Source organism: Prionailurus viverrinus, chromosome D3, assembly GCF_022837055.1.
Source record: "Prionailurus viverrinus isolate Anna chromosome D3, UM_Priviv_1.0, whole genome shotgun sequence".
Lineage (NCBI taxonomy): Eukaryota > Metazoa > Chordata > Mammalia > Carnivora > Felidae > Prionailurus > Prionailurus viverrinus.
In genome coordinates, this window is record NC_062572.1 from 8,142,025 (window position 1) to 8,162,518 (window position 20,494).

Here is a 20,494-nt window from a genome sequence, read left to right on the forward strand (position 1 = left end):
CTCCTTCCAGGGAACCTGAGGTTTACAAAGGATAATACCATGGCATGTCCAAAGCATCGAATGTTCTCCTTCCGTATTGTGAGGATAGGGGCCAAGAGACATCCTTGTATTCTGTAGACCTTCAGACTTTTATGCATACATTGCCTGTTCAAAAAAATTAGAGGCAGCACATGCCAGCTAGAAAATGGACATTGCAGAGAGAAATATTTACCCTCTGCCTAACAAGTCTGTACCTAACAAGGTGTGGTTATTTCAGTTGTCAAGCTTGCTAGACTAAATATTTCTGTTGGCTATTCACTAAACCAAGATTACTTCACACTACCTTTTAATTTAAAAAAAAATTTTATTTTTGTTGGGGGGTGGGGCAGAGAGAGGAAGACACAGAATCCGAAACAGGCTCCAGGCTGTCAGCTCAGAGCCCCATGCAAGGCTCAAACTCACGAACCATGAGATCACGACCTGAGCCAAAATTGGGACACTCAACCGAGCCACCCAGGTGCCCCTCAAAACACTACTTTAAAAAAAATCCACCATTAAGACTTTTTATTCTCTTGCTAAAAATAAGTACCCAAGACAACTTCTATAAATCCAAGAGGAAACATCAAACAAGCTGTTTGAAGCTGAGATCATATGCATATAAATCTGTTTTCTAATTTAAGGCAAACCACCCGCTGCTTAGTTTCTATCTGTCTGTTTACTATCACCTGCCAGCCTGTATTTGAAGACTTCTTTCAACCAAATTAGGGATTTGTGGACGAGGTTGAATTTCTGGAGTTCATGGTCTGATGAAAGGTACAGGGTAAGTGCTCCTACAGCTTCAGCAGGGGTTGGGCTTTCACTGGTTCTGTGGTGTGGTAATGATCTCAGGCTGCTTACTGTGAATTATGGTTAACACCAACCCTGGGCTCTGTAGGCCAACAGGAGAGAAGGGTGTCTGAAATATCCACGAGGCTTTGGTTTGTATGCTTTGACCCTAAAATCCAGAAAAGGGGGGAAGGTAGGTTTTTCTTCACAACTAGGCCAACTTTCTTCTCGATCTGCCCCCACTTGTGGATCCTGAGCACTTAAAGGCAGGTGTGCTACCCACTGCAGAATCAAAAAATAAAACCCAACAGGACTCAGCTGAGAAGTCAGGCATTTCTTACAAACACACCTGCCCACTACCAGTGGGAATGAGTCCACAGCTGGTCTCAACACCACCCTGGTTAGACATAAAAGCAATTTCAGATCATTCGTGTCCCAGGAACCTTTCTGCATAAGCTCGGGTCAGGTTTCTCATTTGCTGGGGGGTACTAGAAGAGTTTAAGATCAGACCTAGTTCAAATTCTGACATTAGCCGCTTCCTTTTTTTTTTTTTTTTCAAGTATCAAATATTTTATTATCACTTTTTTGGTAACAGCTCTATTAAGAGACATTCACATCCCAAATAATTCACCCACTTTTTAAGTAAGCTCTACTCCCAACATGGAGCTTGAACTCATGACCCCAAGATCTAGAGTCCCATGTTCTTCTAACTGAGCTAGCCAGGCGTCCTGGCTACTTTTTAAGATCTTAGACAAGTTCTTTAACTTCTCAGTTTTTCCATTTGCAAAGCAAGGCAACATCTATTTCAGAATGCTAGAGAACACTAGAAAGCACTCGGCACAATACCTGGTCATAGTCAACAGCAAATCTGTAGTTAACCTTACTGGGGAGTCAGCAGCAAAGGTAGATCACTGCAAGGCTTTGAAGGTGCTCCTGTCCCCATGTGAAGAAAGGTACTACACCAGGCGCAGACACCCATTCATGCTGTACCCAAGTGAATTAGAAACTGGCTAGGACAATGTAAGCAAAAGCATTTTTTAAAATCTAATTTTATTCCTAAAGTTCAAATTAGCTAGCAGTAGCACTGAAAATACACTTTCACTATACAAAACAGTGTAAACTGATTACACGTGAATAAAGATTTTAACACACACACTTCTCTAATGAACGAAGCTAGAGGCAGCCCTTACTCTAAAAAGCTGTACCTGAACAGAAATGGACATATTGAGTCTAAGGCCCTGGCAGTTGACTATAGAATGTCCTTTGTTCCCAATACGTTTAAACGCAGAAATAGCAACAATGTGGAAACTTACATTCATCAAATAGTAGCATTTAAAATATACATGACTAATAAAGTGAACATTAGAGAGGCCACTGCTCAGCGTGTACCGTGTTGGCCACTTGTGGACAGTGATCTCATCCAAACAACAGAAGTTTCAAACATCTGAGTAGTTTAAGTTAAAAATAGGATGAAGGAGAAATAAGAGAACAGGATAAGTGTTCTCCAAAGGGAGCAGTAGCTGACGCTGTAAGCAGTCTGACTTCGTCAGCAATTAGCGATCATGGACATGGGATGAAACCCAGCAAAACCTGGGAAACGGCTTGTCCACAGGCTGATAGGTGCATGGCATGGGCCAATGTTGCCACAACTTAGGATCGAATCTTTCTGTCCCCAGTTAGTAGTGAAAATAATCTTTAAAAATAGTCTCAGCCTCTGAACAGTAAGTTTCCAGTCCCTTCTGTGCATTGAAATGTCTGGGATCAAGCTTGGAGCGAGCGTCCTGTCGGGAAGAACCTGGGCTTCAGGACTTGAACACATGCACGGCGCGCACCACGTACTGCCGGCAGATGGGACACTCGCTCATGCGCTTGCCGCACTTGGTGCAGGTGACCATGTGCCCACACTCGAGCAGGACACAGTCGATGACGGCGTCCATGCAGATACGGCACAGGCTGTCATCTTCCTCATCCTGCAGCTGCAGCCGCTCACCATCTGAAAGGCAACAGACAGCTGGGGCTACAGGCACTGCGCTGCCCGACGGGTGCTCAGCAGGCATCTGGGGTGACCGCAGCGGCCGTCGAATGAGCCCAGGGTTGTAACTTCTCTGCACCTCAGTTCCCTCTGCTGGAAATGGCAGTGATAATGTCTGTACCTCGTATTGTGGAGAATAAGTGAGAAATGCTTAAGGCCAGGTATGAAATGCCCAACAAATGTTACCTACTGATTTCTGTTATCTGTATGTAACTCCAAGTGTTTGCGATAAGGATAAATTACTTCTGTAAGTGAAAATGAGGAGACCCAATGTTGTCCTACTAATGGGCCTCAGAGAGCACGACTGGAATTTCCAACCCAACTGTGTGGCCTTGGGAAAAGTCAGTGTCCAGAGCTTCATCTCAGTAGGACCTTTATTTCCACACTGATAGAAAAGTTATGAAGTACATCAAGCAGCCTGTACTTGGGGGAAAGTTTAGAAGTATCTCAAAAACCAACTGTATTCCTGGCCACCCAGGTACATTTGGAGGCTCTCTAACTTGAAATGGATAAGCCATCCTTGCTGTGTGGCCCAGGTTGGGTTCTGAGAAAATCCAACCTGGGTTAAGAAAAGTGCTGAATGAATTTTAAAAAGTTCACCTCAGCCTGAGATTTGTCCATGGAGCTATGGACACTGAGGCTTCCCTTTCTACAGCTTGTAGAGGGGATCAATATATCACGAATACAGTTAGAAAAGAAGAGGAATTCAACCTTCAAGGGCCAGTAGTCTCTGGATTTAAGAGAAATAACAATGCCACAATCAGGAGATTCTTGTAAACCAGGGGCTGGGGACAAAGGATGCATGGGATGAGACAATGGATGAGCCAATGGAGAAGACACTAGAGGGCTACTGAATAAATCAGAGTCTAGGCTTTGGTCCCCTCTCCTACATGGAAGTTTCTTTCCAACTCTTACAAGTTCTGAGCATAAAGCAGAGGAGCCAGGGTCTGTCAAGGGTATTAGGTAAGACTGTCAGGGTGAGTCTCAACCTAAGTGGCTTCAGCCAGTCAAACTAGGGAAGATTCCAGTTGTGCTCAAAACAAAATGAGTATTCCACAAACCTGGAGATTGGGCCAGGGAAAGGGTAAGCAGTGAATCAACCGAAAAAGGCACTTTGGCAAACGTGCACGTCACGGCTTCCTCTACCATAAACTTCTGGGGGGGTAGGGGTGAGGATGGCTACGCATGACCACTGTTCACCGTACGCAGCTGGCACTTACACTTGCTAAGTAAACGGGCTTCTCCCCTCACTGCGAGGATTCCATTTCCCAGCCAAGGCCTGGGACCTCTGAAGGCTCTGAGGATTAAGATCTGTGTATCTGCCACTGTGGCACCACCTTAGCAATAGGGATGCCATAACACTTACTGTGTATTCTGGGCATAAGCCTGTTTATCAATAATTGCTGTATTATAAGCAGATTTAAAGACAAAAAACTCAAGATGGAAAAGTTAGTGATGGGAGGGCTGTTTAGATAGAAATAGTATTTGTCGGTCTAAACACCACTAAAATCTTTTCTCTTGCCTATAAACGCTCCATGGCTTGGCCCTGTTACTGGCTGAGAATTTCTGCTCCACACTTCATCAGTCAATAGTTGAAGAATTCTTAACCTCAGCTTTTCACAACTTACACAGAAACCTGATGCTTGATGCTAAGAACTACTTAACATCTTGGCTGTAGAGAATTTCTTTTTCCCAGTTAGGATTTAAAAGCTACCGAGCTAACCGAAGTATTGGCCTGCCAGGGGGGTCAGTGAGAAAACACGCATTTTTAGGGAGACAACAAATTTCATCAGACTTCTCACAAATTATGGCGAAGAAAACGAGACTGACAAACGATTACCTAACTCACCTGCCATTAGTGATCTCAGAGCCAACATCACATAATAAACTTACTACTTAACAGATCAACAAACAGGTTCCTACATCTAATTCGCTCAATAAAAGGGTAGTTTTCACCAAAAACGTGCCTTCACTGTGGCAGAAACAGCCAGTTTTTAAAAGCCAAAAGAAGGCTACCAGAGAGGCAAAAAAGAAAAAAAGAAACCTACATGACTTTTGGTTTTCTTCATTCTCTTTGTATAACCGGTTTACTTTCTCTACCAGCTCCCATTTCTCACAACAGCCAGAATAGTTGACAAAATTCCGAGCCAGGATCTCCTTCAGCTGCCGCACGCTCATCCCTTCCACCTCATCAAGGCTCGACAGGTCAGAGAGCGAAGCTCTCACTCGCTTCTTGGAGAGGCCGGGCATCTGCAATCACAGAGGGCTTCCTGAGCTCCATTCCTGCAAGCACAGACGTCCCACAGCCAGGCGACTGCATGCGCCCCTCACCCCGCAGTCCCACTGCCCCCCCACCCCCGGCCCTGGTGTTCTTCCCAGACGTCGCGTCAGTTCTTGAAGTGTCTTCTAGATGATGCTACATTCAAACCAGAAGAAACATCCTGGGCTAATGTGGCACATGGCCGCATGGGCACTCTACCTGCCTGCCAGGTTCCCCTGTCAAGGAAACCAAATTTGACAGGAGCTCTCACCCGCTCCTCCAAGTTTTCTTCATCGTCATCATCCTCATCATCTTCGTCATCTTCTTCATCATCATCATCATCATCATCTTCTTCTTCTTCTTCTGTGTTTGCTGAAATTATTTCACTTTGTACCTACACACATAATCGATCTCATCAGGTTAGGAATCCTATTATCCTAACGGCATCCACCCTGTTTGTCAATATTTATCACTGGAGAAAACCTTTCCCACAGATCCTCCCCGAGAATGACCCCAACACCTGGCATACTCCACAGTGACCTTGGGCTCCAAAGAGTTGGGCCCTACATAACTTCATAAACAACTTACCTTCCATAAAGTTATCTCAAAACCCATATTCCTTTGTGTGTGTGAATTTGTAAAACCTCACCAGAGTATTAACTCCCTGAGAAAGGTCCTGTCACGAAATGCCAAAGCCATAAGTATATGTAACTGCACCGCACTGTTCTCAAAGGACCTGCCAAGGCTGGTCTGAGACACAGAGACAAACTAAAGTTCCAGGTCCAGCCCAAGCGGCAGGGCCAATTGATTTGAAAGACTTCAATCCCACTACATCAAACTTAGACATTTTGACTCCAAAGAATGGTTTTTAGACTTCCTCACCGATGGCTGTTGCTGGTTCTAGTTTTCAGAAATGCCTCCACAATCAGAGGTACTCTTCTTCAGGAAGAGCACAGAGACCTTCAGCATGGGTTACGTGCCATCTTTCCTATCTTTCTCTTCAGACTTGATTTTGGCCATAGCTCTACAATACTCTAGGTCAGTTCCCAGCTTCAAACATTCCACCCCACTCACTGGTTCACACGCACCATGTCACAGCACCCAAAGACCCACACCTCCCAAGTGGGGTCCTATAACCAAAAATGGCACAAAAGTCAGAGGTGTCATATGTTTGCATCATTATTATGCCAGCTCTCATTTGGAAAATTAATAAAATTCCTAGCTTGGACTTCTCTACTTTATGACTATTTAGAGGTAGGTAGGCCCGATTTCCCTCTGCTTTTAACTGCTTTCTTCAGAGAAGAAAATTAAATGTGGAGAGAAGTGTTGAAAACAATCCATTCAGTATTTTGGAGTCATTCATACGTACAAACTGAATATTAATTACAAGCCCTTGCAGGTTATTCAAGCAGAATGCCCAAGGACCCCACTGGGACAATATTCTACCATGGCATTTCTCTGAAATTAGTAAATAATCACATCCTTTGACTAATTCAGATGCCTTTTTCCCATTATCTAAATTAGAATTAGAGCAATTTTACTGTCGCAAGGCAACGGGGCATTAGGTTAACTTACTGTATCGTGTACGTGGTCCCTGACAAATGAGCCTACAAACATTTATGCACTACTTTTCAGTCATTAGTTTAATAGCATTTCACGTCTTGGGAAACTGAAGCAACTAGAGTCAAGAGACTGCTGAGCTTCAGACAGCTGACTCTGGGGCTCCCTGCCACCGAGGCTCTGTGCCCCCCAGGAGAGCCCACGTGCACAGGAGTCAGAGGTGTGTGCAATCTCTGCTCCCACAGGGGCTCATGAAGCCATAAAGACCCCACCACATACGGCCGAGCAGACACGCCAGGCCCTTGGGGGGATCCCAGCCTCGTACCTGTGCCAGCGCTCCAGATGCCAAGGTCCGGTCTCCACCCATAAGCTCTCCCTGAAACGAAGACACGGTAGCAGAAGGGGCTGTGTAGTTTGAAAAAAATGAATGCGTGAAAAAGCTAGAAGTCTGGGACTGTGAGGAATTCAGACTGCTCGTGTCCAAGTCGTCCTCAGAGCCCAGCCCGCGGTGGCAGAGAACGAGATCTACCAAGTCTTCCTTCTCTCGACAGGTGTCAATGGGGATGTTTCGAAGAATGAGATACTGCCGGAGATCCTTGACTTTTAGTCGCATTAACTGTGGGCGCTGAAAGGCCGTCTCTTGTAGTAAGTGACAAGTGGAACATCTACGGAGATTGTCTTGTAAGACTGAACAGACAGAGCAAAAATCCTTCTTGCAGTCACAGCACACATGCTGGAGAAACAGAGACAAGAAACAGTCAATGACAGCCACCTACAGGCCCCTGGGAAAGCACTAGTTTTCTTCCCGCCTTCTATAAAATTCATTTTAGTTCTTCTAGAGTCTCCCATGGCACCTGGCTACTCTCATAGCCACTTCTGTGTCCCCGAGGCCATGAAATCGAAACACTCCCTGCTCAGGCAGTTGGGATTCACAGAAGTTCAAGAACAGCCCTTTAAGAAAAACACATACTTTTGTGTTAATGAATTAAAACCTTTCCACCCCTTGGTGCAAACATGTAATTAGCAGAACAGAGCTGACTCGAACCACGTGAAGCAGAAAGCACCACCACAAACTCTTCCTGCTCTTTTCCTATGTGAAATTCCCCACTTAAAGACAAGGTGGGCAGGGGACCCAACACAGGGAAAGAGAAAGACAAATGATCTCTCAAGGTCGTTCCAAGCAAACAGAGGATCTCACTATTCTAGTCACCTGTACCCTGCCGAGGCCTAATCACACTCAAAGCCACTGCACAAGCAAAGCTTAGGCACGACATGAAGATGTGACCCTTTCTACTTGCTGCACTGTTCCCACCAGCTAACACCTTGTTCCCGAAGTGTTTCAGAGGACTGAACTGACGATCAAAGACTGAGATGGGCTCACAATATGATGGTGCTCAGAAAAAAGGACTTTCCGTCCTAGAGAAAATAAGTGTTGTAGCCCAACTGTTTCATGTTGAACCTCCACACAGTAGTTACCTTACACTTATTTCTTCACTTGAGTGAAGAATGTGGATAGGGATACATTTTTTGGAACACGAGGTCAGTTACAGTAAATCACCTCTGAACAAAACTGCAGACTAATGAAATCCCTTGCTCCAGAACATAAGCATCATCAGGAGGAATAAAGTTTACAGAGCTCAGAAGATGCCTGAGTAACGTGAGAACAATACCTTGTCAGGACACTTGAGCAGTAATACAGTCCATTCAACTGAGCACTTTAAAAAAAAATTTTTTTTTAATGTTTTATTTATTTTTGAGACAGAGAGACAGAGCATGAGCAGGGGAGGGCCAGAAGACACAGAATCTGAAGCAGGCTCCAGGCTCTGAGCTCTGTCAGCACAAAGCCCGACGCGGGGCTTGACCTCACAAACCGCGCGATCGTGACATGAGCCAAAGTCAGACGCTCAACTGACTGAGCCACCCAGGCGCCCCTGAGCACTTTTTTTAAAGAGAGAGCGAGAGCACACTCCTGAGGGGGGGGGGGGGGGGGGGGAGAGAGAAGGAGTATCTTAAGCAGGCTCCATCCTCAGCACAGAGCCCAACACGAGGCTCGATCCCATGACCCTGGGATCATGACCTGAGCTGAAACTGAGTCAGAGGCTCAACCGAGTTACCCAGGCACCCCTCAGGTTAATAAGAATTTTTTATATTTTTAGGGTGCCTGGGTGGCTCAGTCAGTCAAGTGTCTGACTCTTGGTTTCGGCTCAGATCATAATCTCGTGGTTGTGAGTTCGAGCCTCACACCAGGCTCTGCACTGACAGCAAGGAGCCTGCTTGGCATTCTCTCTCCCTCTTCTCTGCCCCTCCCCATCTCATGCTCTCTCTCAAAAAAATTTTTTTTTAAAAGTGGGAATGCTTTACATAAGGTAATAGTAAAAACTTAAAAAGTTTTCATATTTTTCACAAAAAGATTCACTAGTATTCAAAATAACATACAATCAAGAATTGTGATGTTTTTATAGATAACATTTCATCCAACTCACCTTCTTTCTAAAGACTGAAAATGAAAGTCCACAGGCTTTGCAAACTATATTAGTCCCTTCCGTAGGTGCTGGTGGGTAAGTGGAAAAATCAGAGTTTGGTGCAAATCTGAATGGACCGGTGCCTCCTGCAAATCCTGACTGCTGGCCCCGGACAGCTCCAGTTCCCATGACTTCATTCAGCAGCCCACAGCATGAAGCCCACATAGACGTGGCACCCGCCTGGAAAGGGACACAAGTAGAGACCACAGTTGAAAGCTGAGTGGAACCTGGGCTCTCTAGGAACTTCCAGGAATGCCATTCTGGAGAGGCTCATTTGCCCTGAGTAACTTCGAGATTATTCTTTTAATTGAGGCAAAATTGGTATATAATGAATTTTGGATGTACACAATTTAATACCTGGATGCACTAGAAAGCGATCACAAGTCCGGTTACCATCCATCACCATACAACTGAGCTGCTTCACCCATTTCGCCCATCCTCTTACCACCCTCCCCCACCCACCCCGCCGCCAGTAACCAGCAGTCTGTTCTCTGTGTATCTGTGAGTGTGTCCATTTGTTTTGTTTTTTAAATTCCACATGTAAGTAGAATCATACAGTATTTGTCTTTCTCTGCCTATTTTCCTTAGCATAATTCCCTCAAGGTCCAACTGTGTTGTTACAAATGGGAAGATTTCCTTCTTTTTTTACAGCTGAGTAGTATTCCATTGTATGCATTAACCACATAATATCCATCATTCACCAATGGACACTTAGGTTGTTTTCCTATGTTGGTTATTGTGATAATGCTGCGGTGAACATAGGGGTTGCACAGATCTCTTTGAATTAGTGTTTTCATATTCTCCAAATCAATACCCAGAAGTGGAATAGCTGGATTATGGTATTTCTAATTTTTCAAGGACTCTCCATACTGTTTTCCATAGTGGCTGCACTAATTTACATTCCCGCCAACAGTGTACTAAGGTTTCCTTTCCTTCACATGCTCTCCAACACATATTTCTTGTCTTTTTGATAATAGCAATTCTAGTAAGTGGGAGGCAAGATCTCACTGTGGTTTTGAAAGATTATTCTTTTAAGCATCACAAATTTAAGCTCTTTGGAAAGAGATCATTTTTTGGTGTTTTCAAAGAATACTTGGCAATGGGTAAAATCATGACACATCATTAAACAAAAGGAAAAGATACAACATATACCCAATTTTGTAAAAAAAAACAAAAACAAAAACAAAAAAACTCCACACACACTGAAACAGATACACGTGCATGCACACACATGAATGACTGAACAGAACTACAGGCTGTGTGACACGTGGGATATGCTTACAACAAAACAACTGCTTGTTGCTTATCTGAAATTCAAACTTAACTGAGCATCCTGTCTTCCATCTGGCAACCTTCAACTGGTGACCACTGCACTAGATAGCACAGCAGAACGGCTAAACGTCCAACTTCGGCTCAGGTCATGACCCTGCAGTTTGCGAGTTTGAGCCCCACATTGGGCTCTCTGCTGTCAGCGCAGAGCTCACTTCAGATCCTCTGTCCCCCTCTCTGTCCCTCCCCCACTTGCATGCATGCTCTCTTTCTCTCAAACATAAACATTTTTTTAAATATATAAATTCAAATTACTTAATTTCATTAAACTTCTGTTCTCACAGCCATGCCTAATAAACTATGGCATATAAAAATTTTTAATTTTTTTTAAATGACTGGGAAAAACATCAAAATGCCAACTGAAGCTCTGGTTTTTAATGTAATTTGTATACATTTATTTTCTCCAGTTTTTCTCTACTTTCCAAACTCTTTAAAAAGAATACATTGCTTTGACATTAAAAATATATTTTTATAGGAGCGCCTGGGTAGCTCAGTCGGTTAAGCATCCGACTTCGGCTCAGGTCATGATCTCACGGTCTGTGAGTTCGAGCCCTGCGTCGGGCTCTGTGCTGACAGCTCGGAGCCTGGAGCCTGCTTCGGATTCTGTGTCTCCCTCTCTCTGACCCTCCCCCATTCATGCTCTGTCTCTCTCTGTCTCAAAAATAAACATTAAAAAAAAAAATTAAAAAAAATATATTTTTATAAAAGCAGTGATCCTATCTTTTCAAACGGAAAATACTAAACACAATTTCTGATGACTGGATAACCATCATGACCTTCCAGGGTGTAAGGATTATTTGTCACTCCACTGAATGTCCTGATATTAACGTATTGCCTTTTGGGTTTTTCTCTAGTCTCTTCCCTTTCTGAGAGGCACCACTGCTAACATTATACTCACCTCCAGCAACCCCCTTTATTACTGCAGACTCACAAAGCTGATAGCCAAGCATGTCAGAAGTATATATGAAAATATATTTTCAGTGAGGGCTCAAGGTACTTTCCCAAACAAAAGTATAAAAGCTGTAGTGTTTGGAACCAATGAACTTTTTGCCCCTTGTCCTAATTCTTAAGCATATTCTAGACTCTAGATAATGTGATAGGTAATGGAAGTCCAGGTGGATGAGAACTGATTAGTTAAAATGGCCACATAGTTCCATATTTTATTATCTAACTCTATCAAACATTTGTTATTTGTCCAACAAGCTCTTAAAAATGTTTTTTTCTAAACAACCTCAAAAGGCTATTTAGAATGCTACAGAAGGATCATGCTATTCTTGCTACTTCCCACAAGTAATGCTACATTAAATATAGGGAAAGGAGAAGGTAAAGCAATAGGAAACCACAATACAGGGTTCAAACAGTCTCAAGTAGCAGGGTTACTGACGTGAGTATTATATGGCTTCACACCCTATAATTCTAGAGAAACAGTGATGCCTTTAAAAGTCAGGTTAATGGGGTGCCTGGGTGGCTCAGTCAGTTAAGCATCCGACTTCCGCTCAGGTCATGATCTCGCGGTCCGTGAGTTCGAGCCCCGCATCGGGCTCTGTGCTGACAGCTCAGAGCCTAGAGCCTGTTTTGGATTCTGTGTCTCTCTCTCTCTCTGACCCTCCCGCATTCATGCTCTGTCTCTCTGTCTCATAAATAAATAAATGTTAAAAAAATAAATAAATAAAAATAAATAAATAAATAAAAGTCAGGTTAAATTATAATTAATAGTTCATACCTTTAAACAAATATATACCTCAGGCTTGAGAGCCACAGTATGTTTAAACATAAAAATATGAAAATCCAGGGGCACCTGGGTGGCTCAGTCGGTTAAGCCTCCGACTTCAGCTTAGGTCACGATCTCGCGGTCCGTGAGTTCGAGCCCCGCGTCGGGCTCTGGGCTGATGGCTCAGAGCCTGGAGCCTGCTTCCGATTCTGTGTCTCCCTCTCTCTCTGCCCCTCCCCCGTTCATGCTCTGTCTTTCTCTGTCTCAAAAATAAACGTTAAAAAAAAAATGAAAAAAAAAATGAAAATCTGGATTTATTAAGTTCACTGAAAGTGAGTGTTCTTTTCTGTGGGGAGCACAGCACAGTGTATAGAGGTGACAAGTCCATCTAGTTACCGTGCTACAAACCTGAACCTAATGTAACATTGCAGGTCAATATCAATAAAATTGTAAAAACACATTTTAAATGAAGCATTCTTTTAGCAAAAGATTTATCCTCAGTGCTTTAAACAACAAGCTCTTGGAGTGCCTGGCTAACTCACTTGTTAGAGGATAGGACTCTTGATCTCCGGGTTGTGAGTTTGAGCCCTACATTGGGCACAGAGATTACTTAGAACACACACACACACACACACACACACACACACACACACACACGAGTTCTAAAAACTGAAAATGTTTTTAAAAATTCAATTTGCAGTATGCCTGAAACTAATATAATACTGTGTTAATCATAATGAAATTAAAAATACATAAAATAATTGTTTTCAAGTTTACCATTGGGGGGATAAATATAATTTGCACATAACATTTTTGGGAAGGAAATACCTCAATTGCAGAAAGCACCACTGGGATAAACTCTTCTTCATTCCAGGAGTTTAAAGAAATAAAGTTCTCAGTAAGCTTCTGCTTCCTGCTGACCTAGCTACAATAGTTAAACAGCTGTGTTGGCTTTTATCCATAACCCTTCTGATTCCTGGTGATGTGCCTCTGCAAACAACTGCAGGTTCCTTGTGGACATGACTCCCTCCTTGCACAACATCTAGCTCCACGACGACTGATAAGAAAATAACCGTGTAGAAGGTTTCTTCATATTACCTCTTTAAAGGCAATGTAATATTACATTTTGCATGCTACCCAGAAAGATCCAATTGCATCTTTTTGAGAAAGTATTAAAGGTAAGAAGGACACTAACCTAGCAGGCACGAAATCTCAGATGTGAGCTCAATAAAAAGCAGCACTGTCACATTTTGTTCCTTCTACCAGAAAGCAGTTTTACAAGAGTTAAGGAAGGATACACACTTTCAAACCATATAAATGAGTAGAATCATCACAATTCTAGGCTGCAAATATTCACAGCTCTTATGAATAGAAGGATTTATTTTGGGAAAACAGGTAGAATCCCTATACGTATATCAATATTGGGAGTAACAACTTTCTCCTACTCCTCATTTCTATAAAGGGGAGGGAATTTCCTCTTCATTCCCCAGAAGGGAAAAGAATGAAAAGAACACTCCTATCTTCTTTTGGTCATCACACTACAAAATAAAAAAGCTCAAGCCAACCCCCAAAGTGTTGTCCCAGGCAAAAATATGTTGCTACAACCTAATATTTAGTATAATTCAGCCAAAGACCATAGGAGAGGAAAAGAAGAAACACCAAAAAGAACTAGGTCTCAGCCTCATCAGCACTGAGAACTTAGACAAAATTTCCCAATAATACTCACACTTCAGGGTGACCCTACCTACTTAGACTATTATCTTCTGACAATAGCATTTGCAATACTCCAGCCTTCTTCAAAGTTCAGAGATTTGCAATCGTGGAAGCCCCAGGCACTAATTTTACTTGAAGGACCTTTCTTTCCCATCCAGCGTATTTTTAAAAATTAACTTCCATTTCCCCCTTAAACCCCACGTTTTCTGGCACCCCAGTGCTGAAGTGCAGATGATCTCTCTTCAGTGATTCGATCTCCCCAACTTCTTGGGAGCGGGGATTTTTAGTTCTGTTCCAGGGGGCTGCTGCCTTGGTCTCCTGCTAGGAAACTGCACAGGCCTATGACATGGCCCTGAAAACAGTGGTTGGACTCAACAGGGGAACCTTAAAAAAATACCGATGCCTGGGTCCCAGCCCAAGATTCTTAACTGGTCTGGGTATAGCCTGACGCATCAGAATTTTTTTAAAGATTTATTATTATTTTTTAAGTAATTTCTACCCCCAACTTACGGCTTGAACTCACAACCCGGAAACTAAGAGTCACATGCTCCCCTGAGCCAGCCAGCCCCCGCCCCCCCCCAGAATTTTTTTAAGTTCCCCACTTGATTCAAATTACAGCAAAGGTTACAAGGTTAACACCTGCTCAGTTTAGGCCATTTCTGTTTCCTGTCTACAGGGTTTCAGCTGGAAAACCGCTCTCAGCAGAGTGCTGACGAAAAGAGGCTGTGGTTATTTCCAAAGCCTGTACCTCTCCAGTTCCAGGACCAAGACCTCAGCCAAATGCTCCTCATAATCTGTGGATAATTTTTCCCTGCAGGAGTAGGACATGCCTCCCCTGTTTCCTCTCCCTCTATGGTCTCCCCTAGTCCCTTCACAAAGGATCGGCTGAGTTTTTAACAATTTTATCTAATTGTTATATTAGTTCCTTTCCACATATTGGCCTGGGACTTTTGTTGAAATTTGGTGCCTTCTTTCATTTTTAATTTATTCCGTCATTTTATTTACTCTTTGCTTTTTGGCCCCAACTTTTTATTTCCCAAAGTACTCCTCTCCATATTTTCTTGTGTAAAATCCCCAACACTGGGAGAAAGAAAATGATTTCTGGGTCAAAAGCAGCCCTTGTTCAAACTATTTTTGTCCTTCACCTGCAAGTTGAAGAATCCATCCAGAAGGTGAATCCCCCTCAGGCTTGTTGAACTCCATTTCCTTGACCCCTTTAGTATGTTTCATCTTCCAGCACTTTCCCTTAACATCCCAATTTCCTCAATATTTTCTGCACGTCCCCTCAGGGCACAGGCATTCCTACCTCACAACTGTCACCTTGACGTTCACCTAATAATGCTTGAAGTGTCCTGCACCAATTTTTCCCCTCTCAAATCTGTCCAGATTTTGTTACTACTTGGGGTAACAGTCCCAATTTTTGAGTGACAGAATCTATAAAAGCAATTAGGGAAGTATTTCAGAGAGCACTTTCCCAAGTTTACTGAATGTGGGCTCTTGAAGGGGGGGGTGTGGAGAGGGAACATGCCAATTGATCCTCTGAGCTCTTGACTCTGCCTCTATGTCCCTGGAGCCCAGTTCCCGTGTCTCATAAGATATCAGCCAAAGAGCTTCCCGCTTTTTGCATCTTCCCTTTAAAAGCTTTAGATTTAGAGACCCAAGCTCATGTTCTTTCCCACGGTCTTCCCTATCCTTTAAGATCTTCCACCAGTTTAAGCAGCCTGCATACCCTTATTTTTCCTTTATTCATTCTCTGTTCACCTTTTGGTAGTAAGACTGAAGCATATTTTCCAAACTATTCCACTTCCTCCTAGATTTTCTGAGCAAACCTAATTCCTAGACAGCATACAAGGCACAGCCCTTTGGCTTTTAAATTTGCATTAAATTCACTGAGTTGTTACTCTGCCCCCATTCCAAAAAGGTGTGATATTTACACCTTTTTTATGCCATTCATCTTTTGCTTATTAAAACAATATTTAATATTTAATATTTACACCATTCATCTTTTGCTTATTAAAACAAAAAGCTACCCTTCCGTGAGTGAAGCCAAAGTCTGGATTTCTGAAAACTACAGCTATGATCTGGGCTTATGTGACTAACAATTCTAAATCCTACTTGGGACCATGGCTGAGAGCAAGACTCTACAGGCTAAACTACATGAATCCGAGAGGTTGGAAGGAACAATCTGTAAAGATGGCAACATTTCTTCCCTGGACCATAAATGTAGTTCAGAAATGGAGACTAACTGAACAAAACAACTATCTACCTATGCCTGGCACAAAACTTACTCAGGGAATTTAACTGTGTTTGCAGTTTATTTTCTACTCCTCAATGACTAGTGAAAATAAATGATTTTCGTGATAATCTAAGCCCTTTCTTACATACCCCCTTAGGCCAAAATTGCTCCTGAATACTCATGGGACATGGCCTGCCTGGCTTGTATTAGCTAAGAACTAGGTATCAAACTAAAAACTTACATGCTCCGTGGTAAAAAAAAAAAAAAAAAAATCAAATTCTAAAGCCTCCTCTGAACTGGCCCAGACACCTAGATCTCATGTTACTCTGATATCCAATGCCAGTTTTTGTGTTTTTTCCAAAGCCAGTACACCAAGATTTGGGGGTGAAGGGGGGCAATAATGACTTTTTTCACTCCCAATTTGCAACTAATTAAGAAATAATACAAACAGAAATTTAAACGTTTGCTTTACTTACACCAGTTTGAAAGCATGACTTTAGCTCTGTCGCCTATTGGTCTTGTTAACAGGCCAGTCACCAGCACAGCAGACCAACAGTTGCTTGTCGTCTAGTTGACCACAATGCCACCACCCCATAGGAAGACAGATCTGAGAAAGTTCCAGAAAGTACCGTTTGGTTCCTGTGCTAAAACTTACCCACATAAAAGTTCTCTTCTTTCTCTGATAGCATAAATGCTGAAAGTGTTTGTCTTATATTGTTCCTTCCTAGAGGATGAGTTAGAAAGTATCTTCCCTCTGTAGGAGTACAGAGGAGGGGAGTGTATCCACAAATCTAAACAATTGGCATGCAAGTGGGACTGAGTTTCCAGTGCTCTGACATTTATTTCCATGAGACACCACCAATTTTATAAGCACTCTCTCAGATTCCTCAGATTCACACAATATAAGCCCACTCTGAATCATCATTTCAGTCAACAAAAGCAAGAGGAAACATGCTGTATCTTTGCAAAACCAAAAGCCCAGCCTTTTTTCTGGCAGAGTGCCAGAGTTTTCAAATGGCTTCAAGGTTCAACCATCTTTGATTGAGAGAGAGAGAGAGAGAGAGAGAGAGAGAGAGAAAGAGAGAGAGATCTGATGTGCTTTTAGAATCCCTGCGGAGGTAAAATAATTCCAAAATGCTCAATTAAAAAATGTCTGCTGCAAATTTTGAATCCTATTCTAAACCACATCAGGATGTGATCCCTTTTAATGATTCCACCAAATATAATAGTAACTAGGCAAACTAGAATGAAGAATTTAAAAAGCCATGCTGGTTTCCATGAAGACTAAATGACAGCCAATGAGAGAGAAAGTTGATGGATTGGAAAATAGCAGAAAACTAGCGATCATAGTCTAAATCATTTTTTCTAAATAAGCTCTATGCCCATCATGGGGCTTGAACTCACGACCCTAAGAGTTGCATGTTCCACCAACTAAACCAGCCAGGCACCCCTTTATCATTTGCTTTTGATTAAAATAGGTAAAGAGCAATAATAATGCCATCTCCTAGGAGTTGCTTGCCATAACTCTCAATTAAATACATTATACAGTTACCTCCAGGTTCCAGACTGAAGAATATTAATTTTCTTGGATGTTGTATGAAGCTAACTAGGACCAAGCAGGAATTCAATTCTTCCACCAAGGAATGTTTCGTCAGAGAATTCACTCACCATATGTGTTGTTTTCAACTCCCAACAATTTTGTTTGCTAAAACTCAACGTCCTTGTGTTAAACAACATGAAAAGATATTTCAAACATCACCACTAGTGATGTAAAATAAGTTTTACAGTTTCCTATAGGACTTAGGACTACCAGAAGAAACAAAGCAAAGCAGAAGAAACAGTTGAGATAATTATCAAAAATCTTTAACCTATTTAGAGCCACATGAGAAGAACATGCTCCTTAAAATGTGGGAAGATTTCTTATGGAAACTGCAACTGAAATAAAATTTGCAGAAATTCTGCCTTTTTAATTATCAACTAATCAGACCATACACCACAAAGGAGGAAATTCTACATCCTAAATTCTGATAGTCTAAATAGACTGGTGTCTATTTAGGTCTCCATTTTGCTTCAAAAAATATCTATCTTTGCTACATTTTTACCTACCACCAAACCTTGTTTCTAAAATTTCGATTCAGCAGTATCTTCCACTTCAATTGATTTTAAAGAACTTGATTAAAAAGTTCAATACTGGACCTGTCCCTACTTCTTTTCCTTCCACGTCTAGTTCACTGATGGGCCACAGACTTAATACTCCTCAAGATATCGACATTCTTTGAGAATATCTACACACACACACACACACACACCCCTATTTTGTTTCTGAATCTTAACAGAGCAAGATGATAATTTTCAGGGAAGATAGCTAGTTTTAGGTATTTTAATAGGCATTCTAAGTTAAAATATTTTATAACTATACCAGGAAGTTAAAAATAAGGTGTTAGGGACACCTGGGTGGCTCAGTCGGTTGGGCATCCAACTCCTGATTTCAGCTCAGGTCATGATCTCACGATCTGTGGGTTTGGGCAGTGAGGAGTCTGCTTGGGATTCGCTTTCTCCCTCGCGCTGCCCCTTCCCTGCTCATGCTCTCTCTCCCTCTCAAATCAAATAAATTAAAACAAAAATGTGAATAAAAAAGGTCTTACAATATCTTCATACTTTCACACACTGTTCGCAAAGTTATCTATTTCTGGGCACCTGGGTGGCTCAGCCGGTTAAGCATCCGACTTCGGCTCAGGTCATGATCTCGAGGTTAAGAGAGTTTGAGCCCCCTCGTCGGGCTCTGTGCTGACAGCTGGGAGCCTGGAGCCTGCTTCGGAGTCTGTGTCTCCCTCTCTCTCTGTCCCTCCCCTGCTCATTCTTTCTCTCTCTCCCTCTCAAAAATAAACATTAAAAAAAAAAAAGTTATCTATTTCCAAAAATCTTCCTTATTTCCTGAGGCCAGAAACATCCTTTCTTGCTCCGGAGCATTTAGGGTTTGACACCTTCCATCATACTCTGCTTTGTAATGCGGTTGAGAAGGTCTTTTCTCTCTAGATTGGCAAACTCCTCAAAGGTGGACTGCATTTGCCATTACTCCAACTCAGCAAGTGTCCCTCGTACCAACACACAATATTTGCTGAAATTTCTCTAGCCGCCTGACACTCCCTATCAGTCTTCCACGGTCCATCTTTGAGGGTTTTTTTGGTGAAGGTTCTGTTTGAAGCCAGCCGTTCCCGGTTATTTTCCTTACCCACAACGAGCACACCTCTCCACTGGGATGAATGAAATCGTCCAGGTCTGAAACAGGATCACCTTACCCCACTTGGTCGGAGTTCAGCTAACGAATCAATACCTGGATTGACTGTCGTACACGGAGCTCTGCAGAACTCTCGGCGATCAAGTTGAGAAAACCGGCTCCCAAAAGTAGGCCAGAGTCTCCCCGCTTCCCCTTTTCCTTAAACTTCTCACTCACCGATGTTCCCACGCTCTCACACCCACCTTGAAGAACTCAAGCTGTCAAATTACTTGCTGCGTACCTAGTGGCGAAGCAGACTCATCCAGTTTGCTAGCGCTCTAGGTCGCGGCCCCAAAGATAAGCCTGAAATCCCTCGGAAGGGCGCCCCGAGGCGTTTCTAACCTGTTAGCCTGGCCCCAGCCTCACGACTCCCCACACTAACTCCTTTTCCCTTCGTCCTGCAGTTCGCATCCTGCGACGGTCCCGTCGTGTTCCCGACATCTGGGTTAGTTCAAGGACTCGGGACGGGAGAGGGCACGCTGTGGGCAAAAGCATGGAGGGCTGAGGCGGGAACTAGGGGGTCTGCCTCAGGCCCCCGAGGGAGAGGACAGGGCCAGGAGCAAAGGCCAGGACGGGCCCACCAGGCTTGAGCGCGGGGGCCTCCCGGCCTCTCCCCCCTCCTCAGGCTCGCTGCAAGGAGGCGCTGTGGGAGCCGGGGAGGTCCCAGAGCCCAGGATCTCCGCTCCGGGCCGGGCAGGGCCCGGACGCCGGCCCGGGACGCCCCTCCGCCGGAGCTCTCCGAGGTGCCGGCGGGGTTCACCTCTGAGGCTAAAGGAAGGCACTTCAGGCGTCCCGGCCAGTTAGGAGAGGCGAGGAGGAACTGCCCGGCCCCACCGGCCTCTCACCTTCATGGCCGCGACCGCCGCGTCTCGGTCGGCTCTGCCGGGGAACTAAGCACCACAGCAGCTCCTCCAGCCGCCCTCCTTCCTTCTGGGCGGCGATTACGGCGCCTCCCGCGGCGACCTAGCGTCCCGACGTCAGGGGCGTAGTCGCGCCCGCCTCACGCCCCCAGGAAGGGCGCCGAGCGGCGGCGGAGTCGGCCAATCCGGA

The 20,494-nt window shown here is 43.7% G+C and overlaps 1 protein-coding gene across 5 annotated transcripts; it reads right to left on the minus strand.

Annotated features, from left to right (window-relative positions):
* Positions 1-1,835: 1,835 nt before the first annotated feature.
* Positions 1,836-20,404, minus strand: RNF34 (ring finger protein 34). Of its 5 annotated transcripts, none has more exons than XM_047828612.1 (6): positions 20,290-20,404; positions 9,140-9,358; positions 6,982-7,389; positions 5,368-5,490; positions 4,885-5,086; positions 1,836-2,797 (listed from the first exon to the last, which is right to left on the minus strand). In XM_047828612.1, exons 1-6 carry the CDS (start codon positions 20,293-20,295, stop codon positions 2,607-2,609), a joined length of 1,149 nt encoding a protein of 382 aa, XP_047684568.1. In that variant the 5' UTR covers positions 20,296-20,404; the 3' UTR covers positions 1,836-2,606. The 5 variants fall into 5 exon arrangements, with proteins under 5 accessions (XP_047684568.1, XP_047684565.1, XP_047684567.1 ...); XM_047828609.1 differs by having other exon boundaries at positions 1,836-2,929; XM_047828611.1 differs by lacking the exon at positions 20,290-20,404 and adding an exon at positions 19,787-19,971 and having other exon boundaries at positions 1,836-2,929.
* Positions 20,405-20,494: the final 90 nt, after the last annotated feature.

What these genes read in the sequence shown, in the direction of transcription:
- RNF34 (XM_047828609.1), bottom strand. An exon ending in TTTCAGTCTTTAGAAAGAAG is followed by an intron (nt 7,390 to 9,139) that starts GTGAGTTGGATG and finishes CTGTTTCTCCAG; the next exon opens with CATGTGTGCTGTGACTGCAA. An exon ending in AAGAAAACTTGGAGGAGCGG is followed by an intron (nt 5,087 to 5,367) that starts GTGAGAGCTCCT and finishes CTGTGATTGCAG; the next exon opens with ATGCCCGGCCTCTCCAAGAA.